The sequence below is a fragment of the Montipora capricornis genome, chromosome 14, assembly GCF_036669925.1.
Source record: "Montipora capricornis isolate CH-2021 chromosome 14, ASM3666992v2, whole genome shotgun sequence".
Taxonomy (NCBI): Eukaryota; Metazoa; Cnidaria; class Anthozoa; order Scleractinia; family Acroporidae; genus Montipora; species Montipora capricornis.
In genome coordinates this window covers 48,361,685-48,370,975 of record NC_090896.1, presented here as the reverse complement: position 1 = coordinate 48,370,975, position 9,291 = coordinate 48,361,685, and the positions used below count along the sequence as shown (strand labels likewise).

The 9,291-nt window shown below is 39.5% G+C and overlaps 1 protein-coding gene across 1 annotated transcript in view; it reads right to left on the bottom strand.

Annotated features, from left to right (window-relative positions):
* Nucleotides 1–4,861: 4,861 nt before the first annotated feature.
* Nucleotides 4,862–9,291, bottom strand: part of LOC138033150 (dynein regulatory complex protein 1-like) — a 10,190-nt gene continuing 5,760 nt past the window's right edge. Inside the window, exons 7-8 of the mRNA XM_068880916.1 lie at nucleotides 8,974–9,018; nucleotides 4,862–5,004 (exon numbers count right to left, since the gene is read on the bottom strand). Coding sequence (XP_068737017.1) covers nucleotides 4,936–5,004; nucleotides 8,974–9,018 — 114 coding nt within the window. The 3' untranslated portion in view covers nucleotides 4,862–4,935. The remainder of the gene's footprint in view (nucleotides 5,005–8,973; nucleotides 9,019–9,291) is intronic.

The following is a 9,291-nucleotide window of genomic DNA, read 5'->3' as shown; positions in this document are numbered from 1 at the left end:
ATCATTTCTAGTATTTATTCAATTTGTTCTTACTGGGTTGCTATATGGCAGTCCAGTCAGAAAATGAGTTGAATTTCTTCGTTTCCAGTGTCAGGAAAATGGAAAAGTTGGCCACTCATTGTGTAAATAGTTCACCCTGAAGTTAAAATAGATACGTTTCGTTTCTGAGGAAACAAAAAATAAGTGGTGTTTCGTTTCCAGACTGAGCAGCCCTTGGGATGATGAGAAATGTGCCACATTCGAGCTCTATCCTCTAACCTGCTTCTTCTTTTGTAGGAGTTACCAGGAGTACCTATTGGATTCCTGGGCTTTTTTCTTTTTTCGATTTTTTTATTTTCAGCATTAATCCTGGGATCACTACCACCCAACTCAGTGCCCTTTTTTTGTGTGTAACTTCTACCACGGGTAACCCAGTTTACCCTCACGGAGCGTCTAGTTTTTATTTGTCATGTTTTTGTTTTTTTTTTCCGTGTCGGGAAAATGTAAAAGTTGCACAATAGGTTTCCCTGTCACTCCCCTACTAAGTATTGTTTTTGTGGGCAGAGTCTTCGCGTATTTTGGGTAGGTTTCAGAGGGTAGTAGAGATGCGTAGATTTTATCCGGTGGACACAGTAGAATATTTAATTGACCTGCAATGGCGTCGAAGCCATTGTGACGCAAAAGGCGTTTCAGTGGATGTTTAAACAACGGAGTTCAATAATGGAACGTCAATTGGATAAACAAGACAGGAAGTGAAAAATCTTGAAAGTTGACGAGTAATGGACTTCGACAACAATTGCATCTTCGGCCATGGGATATCAAAATGAGCTGTAGTTCTAATATTTTACTAATTGTATTGTTATGTACAACACTGAAACCAAATGGGAAATTCTAAGGCTTTTTTTTCTGGTTGGATGTGGGTTTAACAAACGCAGACCCTTAAGGAATCAAACACCTTGAGTGGATCTGTGATCTCTGTTGTCTGGCTATTTATATTTATTTCTACTCGAATCTGCACTCTTCAGAATTATCTGAAAGAAAGCTTGCCGTCCATTTTTTGCTTCATTATTCAAGGAAAGGGTTCTTCAGTAAAGGGTTTGATCCTGAACACTGGTGGGAAATTTATTTAGTTGCGTATGGTTTTTACCACTGCTTGTTTGCACCCACGCAATAAAATGGGAAGTTTTTTTCTTCTTTCTAAAACTAAATGTGTTGTTTCTTTCAAAAAAATTGTTGGGTGTCTTTGCGGATTGATGGTGTTCGAAATAATTCGAAATTAACTAATTTGCATATTGGGTTGATATTTGATATGCGAGTTGTTTTCATTAAGCTGACAAGAATTTTTAGCCATTTTGTATTTGATGTGTTCTTTCTTGCAAATGATTAGGAATCAAAAGTCTACGTAACCTGTGATCAGGCGCGCAGTTTTCTTTTAGACACTAGGCGCGAAAAGGCAGAGAAAAGGTACGCCTGATATAATTTCTTAACGAATCCCGTAGTAAGAATGACTTTACTCTGATTGGCCGTAAAACAATAGAGCTCTTGGTGCCTCGCTCCGAGGCAGAGTTACAAATCATACTTCTAGTAACATTGGTTAACATCTGACCAAATTTAGGCCCCAGACAAGGAATTTTAACAGAAATGATATTTAGGCTCTGTTTAGAGCTGCTGTTGCTTCGACCTCAGGTTTTTTCCAAAAACCTTTAAAGGAAGAGCAGAGAGAATGCATCCGAAGAATGATTTGTCTAAAAGAAGATATTATATTTGTTCTTCCTTCGGGATTTAGCAATAGACACCTTAAGATACCCCGATCTTCACGCACGGGTACGGCTAGCGCCATTTTGAACTCATTAAATGATCACGTGACCGCATCATTCCCGTAAAAGCTACACGTTTTCCCGGGGTAATCAGTGGTCTACACGTGAGTTCGCGCCCGGCAAAAATGGAGAAACGGGTAAGTTTTTATGGTCTTTAACTTTGCTTATTAGACCAGAATAGTATCCAGATTCTTGGATAAACAATTGTTTTTCTGATTTGAAGCGTTTTGGGATTACGAAAAAGTTTTGTTGAGGCACAAATGAGGAGAAATTTTTGCTTGTCAAAAGGTCGTGCTGCTTACCAAAACATGCGATAGCTGAGGTGTAGTCTCTTCGCGAAATTTTAGTTGACACACATTTGAAATAGACTTAAAATACAACAGGTGTCACAGGTCATGAACCACGATGAAAAAAACCTAAATTCAAATTACATACTTTATGTTGACTTGAAAGGATACTTCTTGATTAAAACGTTTTGATAGAAGTAAAGGAGGCTTCTTCCATTTTTGAGGCTAAGGCATATTTGTAGTATATTGTAAGAAAAGACAAAAAAAGTCAATTAAATCTGAAAAAAAATGTTTTCGGTTTATTTCAGACGATGTTCAGATGGCATATGAAACACGATATAAAACATAATCGTAATAGCCAACCTTATCTTCTGAGCCGCCATCTTGCTTCAGATCGTACCTGGTGTCACCCGGTGTATCTTAAGTTTGATTGGTTTTCCGTGTAACCGAGTACGGGTACGGGTAATCCTACCCTTACCCGTACCCGGAACCGGGCTATCTTAACGTCTCTATTGATTTTTGTATTTCTCTGATGTTTAGCTTCTAGAAATTCCCTATAAAATAAGCCATTTTTGAAAACCCTTGCTCCCCCTTTTTTAAATCTCATAAAATCCCCATTTTCGACAATTTTGAACAACTTGTTATTTCACTTATTCTGGAGGGGGTTGTAAAACTTTTTTAAAGCGGTTGTTTTGCATGGAAGAAACCTTCTGTCATGTAGCTTTCAAAACATCCCAGTTAAAGCATCAGGGGAGTTTTATTTCTTGGATTTAAAAATTGTAGAATTAATTTCGGCCATTTTTCAAAAGTTTACCCTCGACTGTGTATGCAAATTTTAAAAAAATCGCCACTATTCTTAACCTGTTTGGGTGCAGTGTTTTGGGCAAAAAAAAAAAGTCCTTAAGCTTTCGGTACATACCAATTCACCTTTATCACTCTGCGGCCATTTTGGAGTCCGTGGGGAATAAAGGCTTTGTCTTTGCATTGTCTTTGCCCGTCCAGCCTCACACTGAATGAGAGGTTGGACGGGCAAAATCTTTTGTTTGGACATTGAGTGATATGGGTCTATTAGGGCATTAAGGGAGTTGTATTTCCTAGTTTTGTAACTTCTGTAGTCAAGCGAAATCAAATTTCTTTATTTTCTAAATATTTCACTACAAGTTTTGCTATGTTTGCAATTTTTTGGTTCTATGTAATTTGTTTTCATTTCTCGTCACTTAATTAACAGTTGTACCGTGTAGTTCATCGTGTTCGTGAGGTATTTGTAACCTTGCCTAAATTCCGCAAACAGTAATTAGTCGGTATTTGCCTCGTGATCGCGTTTATTCAATGTACTTATAAAATAAGTTCTGTTGCCTAAAGGCCCGTTCAAACGCTCGCAACATTGTTGGGCCCAACATGTTGCGAGCGTTTGCACACCATGTTGTGTGTTGTTGCGACTTGTTGGAAGTTGTTGGATGAAGTTTGAAACTGGTCAAACTTCAGAGCCAACAAGTGCCAGCATCTCTATTGTTTCACGGTCATCGAAGGGTGGTCCAACAATGTTGCGTTCGTTTGCACAGCACATCCAACAATATTGCGCCGGCGCACGCGCACTACATGACACGTATCCACACAAATACATGCGAACAAGAAATCAACCTGGCGTCAGAGATGGAAAACGTCCCAGAGTCCTTTGTATTCTCATCTAAAGGCCCAACATGTTGTGACTTGTTGAGAGCGTTTGCACACATCGGCTAACACCGCGCAACAAGAGACAACATTGGTGGGCCCAACAATGTTGCGTGTTGTTGCGAGCGTTTGCACGGGCCTTAATGATATAATTTCCTTTGTTAATTTCGTCGCCTCATTAGATATTCGTCTTTCTTACAAAAGTATTGTATTTTTTTTGTAAGTCACTTGTTATATCCGGAGTTGCCGTACAGATCTTGAAAGTAGTTTATTTCGTGGTTTTGGCGCTTCTGAAGTTTAGTTTTAAGTATCTTGCTTGTAACTTTGTATTTGTACATTTTCTTTTCATAGTGAATCATTCAGTTAAGCACGAATTTCAAGCTGTGCAGGAGTTTAATTACAACTTTTAGAAAATTTCTTACAAAATCTGGCATTTTTGAAAACTTTTCCTTGGTCCACGCTTTGCAAAATCTCAGAAAACAGCCTTTTCGACATTTCTGGACATAACTGGTTTTTCAGGTCCAGCGGGGGATCAAACTCTCCACTTCCTGCGCATGGATCATAAGTGCTGAGCTCAGACAATGACTGCATCACTGGGCTCAAGTGTTTAGCAACGGGCTTTGTGATTTTGATCAACAGGTTTGTTCTTCACTCCAGCCATATTTGATAGAGGGGACTGGTTTTGAAGCTCGGCAAACATCAAAGGAGCAAACAAAGATGCCAAGATTTGGGTTGGAAAGTCCACGACCGTGCACAATCTTTTGTTTTGCACTCATGCATGAATTACGTAACGAACACGTTTCTATTGGTTAGTTCCTCAGTACGGAGAAAACAACTATTGTGTTTTGTGCACGGTCAAGGACAAAACAGAGAACAAAAAACGAAATTTGTAGGGTTTCATAACCATTCCCCTCTATTAACTATGCTCCAGCGGAAGGCATCTATGGGCAAACACTATAAACGGTTGTATGACACAGTAATGTTACAAGCACAAGTCAACATTACTGGTATTTTGCTAATGAAATCACCAATCTGCTCCTTGGTTCTTCCGCAATACAAGATATCATTTCAACTTTTACAGAAACAAAATAAATCAATACATATGCATTCCTCACAAACGAAGAATTTTTAATAAATATGATGCATTTTTACAGGAAGGATAAATGATTAATGTTTTTGGATCATTCATGATCCTTGGAAAGTTCTGCCTGCAGTATTCTTGTCGGTGGGATCTCAAGTTCGAGATTCACCTATGAAAAGAAGTAGCAAGTTAGTTCTATCAAGTCTTTCATGTAATTATAGTCTGCAAGGAGGCTCTTCCGCGGAAAATGGCGCGCGTTCGAAATATAGGGGCTTGGTGACTAGTTTTCACCAAGCCCCTATATTTCGAACGCGTCACTTGTATTCTTGGTTTTTGGATGACGTCACTGCCACCATGTTGAAGTTCTCAAACAATGAAACAGTGGCCTCTGGGAATAGCCCTTTTCACGGTTAGTTTTTCTCATTTGCATTACAATGTAATCTAACGTGGATGCGAGGCAATTTCGGGTTAAAACTACAAAATATCCCGAAATTGCCTCACATACATGCTGGATTATATTGTAATGCAAATGAGAAAAACTAACCGTGAAAAGGGCTATTGAACCGTATTGTTATGCAAACTTTTTCTTTTGTTTTAGTTGAAAAACATGTGTTGATCACGTGAGTGAAACCCAAGAATAGATAATCGCATGATTGCGAGCGTATTTATCTGCAATAAATAAGTACGAGTAATTTTTTTCAAAGACGTGGGCGAATGTAATTTGCAGCCTGAAAAAAATTGCAAGTGCTTATTTATTCCAAATTGCACCAGAAAAATCATGTGATTACTTATTAATAATATACATGAAAAAATTCGAAATGGTTAAGGGGGTGACTCTTAACTACCAAACCGTTACTATAGACCCCTTCAAATAGTCATTGAACGCTTGATTCCTAAGGGATTCCGAGTCAAGTTTTACTCTGCGACTGGCGATCATGAGCAGAATTGCCAACTCATGCTCCCGATGTCTGATGCAAACCACTGTTCAAAGCCTACGAGCTAACCAACGCGTTTTTCTGATCACCTACGCAACACCTGTACAACCACACATTACCAACGGGCTAGGCAATTAATTTCTGAAATGAACTTCTGTTTGTACCATGCGATGAAAATGCTCAAGGACAAGAAATAGCATTCCTTGTTAATGAAAAGGCATCTGTCCAGAATACTACTACACAAGATCTTGTGCCTGACAAGAAGATTGTTGTCACTATTCCTGACGACCTCCCACTCACAGCAGCTGAAAAATCAGTCCACAGTAAAGGCTTAACTTTTGTCCCTGTAAATAACAAGGTTGACGAATATCAGGTGAAGGGCTGATTGCGAGAAATGCTACCGCCGTCTGCGACTCAAAGCTCTTTTTCACGATCAAGCCAACAACGAAACATCCTCTGAACTTAGAGATCAGCCCGACCCTTTCGAGAAGTTTGCTGCGAAGATATCTTTATGGACTGGCTTCTTTTGTCAAGACTCTTCCTACTTATGTTTAGGACACCAACCACGTGCTTCATAAATTTCACTCTTTCAGACTGGACAATATACTGATCCTGGACATCACTTTCTAGCTCTTCACCATAGACGTCAAGTTCCTTTGCACAGTTATTCCTAACGACTGTGAATTACAAGCACTAACTTACTTCCTGGATAAACGCGAAATCAAAGAACCCTCCACATCTACGCTCACAAGACTCGCTGAACTGGTACTCACCTTGAATTCCTTTTCCTTTAACAACGAATACTATAGTCAAATCGTGGGTGTTGAAGTGGGGAGCAAAATGGGGCCAAACTATGCCTGCTTATTCGTTGCTTACGTGGAATAACAGATCCGAGAACAGTGCTCAGGATTCACCTCTAAGTTGCACAAGAGATACATTGATGACATCGTTGGAGCAGCGTCGTGTAGAAGAGACGGAGGAACTCGAAGCTTTTATTGAGTTCCTTTGAAACTTCCACCCGGCACTTCAATTTAAATCCACCATCAGTGAGACTGAATTACCCTTTTTGGACATCAACCTACATAGGATTGAAACCTCCATCCACTACAAGAACACAGATACTCACAACTATCTTCATTTCTCTCCTTTTCATCCTGAACACTGCACGTGCTATCCCTTGCAGCCAGTTCCTCCACCTTCGTCGACTCTGCTCTAACGATGATGACTTCGTGAAGAGATCTAACAAGATGCTAACATTCTTCTCCCTACATAGTTATCCTCGTGCTTTTCTTCAAAAAGGATCTACGGAGGGTCAAAACTATCAAACGTCCTGATGCCCTACACCCAACTGAGCTCAGGGTCAGCACCATTGACGGAGTACCTCTTGTTCTCACATACCACCCTTTCAACAAGCAAATCAAACACTTTCTATTTCAGAACTTCCGTATTCTATCAAGTGACCAGCTGACCCGTCATATCTTCTCGCAACCACCTGTCGTAGCATACAAACGCGATCACAACCTAAGAAACTTAGTTGTACACTCAACTGATCACGCACGTACTGATCAGAGTGGCACGCGTGCCTGTCAACATCCACGTTGCCAGACCTGTGCGTCACTGAGATACGAGGTCCTCGATGCTCCTTTTCAATCCATGGCCATTTTACCTGCCAGACCAGTAATCTTGTATACTGCATATGCTGTAACCGATGTCCTGCAATTCTTTATATCGGTGAAACCGGACGGAATCTCAGGAGTCGTTTTAGCGAACACTTACGAAGTATACGGAAAAAATTTCCTGGTTTCCCTGTGGCCCAACATTTCAACTCAGCGGGTCACAGTATTTCAGATATTCCGATACGGGGTTTGCAGTTACGCCACGGTACTAATTTCCAACGGGAGCAACGTGAAATAAGGTTGATTTTCCATCTGGGTCCTGTACAGCCTGATGAACTTAACATCAATTTCAATTTTCTTTAAAAGTGACTTGATGTATGCGCACGCCCACCGTTCATCTGCGCGCTCCTTCTGGTTGCGTATTTCAACAGTTTTCTTCACACTGAAGAAGGGTTCTACACACGGAACGTCTTTGATTTTTTAAAAAACTGCTGACACTTTTTGATATTTATTTCATATTACTATCCTTGTTAAATTCATCAAGTGTCACGCATCTCCTACAAAGGGTTTTTTTATATTTAACATTTCTTTGTCTAGTTCGACTTACAATCATATTTGGTACATCACGTGATCAAAACAGAAAATGCCTAAAAACTCAGCGAGTTAACTATGTTTTTTACAAATTTTTAACGCAATAGTGTGAGAACATCCCAACACAAAATCTGTAGGATGGGTTTAAAAATATAGACATTCCTCAAAAAAAAAATCATGACATAAGGCCCTTTGTTGATACACTTTTCAAAATATCAGTTCCATTTTTTGTCCAAAGAGAAATTTCACGCTACAGTATACAAAAATGATGGGACGGTTACCAGTAGATGAGAAAACCGCCTCTTCCTTCCGTTTCCTGAGAGTTTTTACATGTTTTTCAGTGAAACGCATAGCGAAGGACTGGGACTAGTTGCGCATGCACCTTATAATCGAAGTGATGTCCGATTTCCATTGAAAAAGTTACTTCAAAGAACCATCCATGCATCCTTTTTGTAGGGCTCTTGACTAAAAATCTTCCTTAGCAAACTGTTTCTGTAGTTAAGAGCCACCCCCTTAAGCAGAAGCAACGAATACTGAAAAAACTGTGTCATCCAGGGCTCGCATTTGATTGGCTATTAATGCAACAATTTCACCTTTATTGCACTATTTCAACTTTTTCTGCACTCAGTTTGGGATTAATTAACGTTCTCTCAACCTATCAACGTGCTGAAATTTTTTCATGTATATCATTATCCACGGAAGAGACAGCATGCAGGCTAATGAAATGAAGAAGCAACTCCAAAACAGATAATTACTTTCCTGTACCTGCTAATTGTATTTTTCAGCAACACGCATAGTGGCAAAGAATTTAAAAGTCTGGAGTTTACATGTTATTGTTTTTCAAGCTCCTACATTACCACCGAGATGCTTCACATTTTAAAGGTGACAAACGTGAAACACAATCTTACATAAAGTAACTGAACATGTTTGACATGAAAATTAAATCACATACAGAGTACAATTTCAGCTCGAATTTAACCTTTTGTAATGTCTTACCCTTGAGTTGACATATTGATGAAGCAACATCCTCAACTCTGCATTCTAAAAAAAATACAAATTTGCATTTAGCTACATGTAAACGATGCAAAGAGCATTACGGGAAAAACATTGAGTGAGACAAAGGCAGGTGACCACGACAACATGTGTTGAGCCTACCAGCGTTGTTTGTTTGTTTGTTTGTTATTTCTTTGTTTGAACAGGTTGAACCCATACACTCACAACGGACAGCCACAACACCAGGGATTTCATCCCCTACTTTTCTCGAAAAGTGTGACTATGTGTTTTTTAACGTCCGAAAGAGAACTTATGAACATG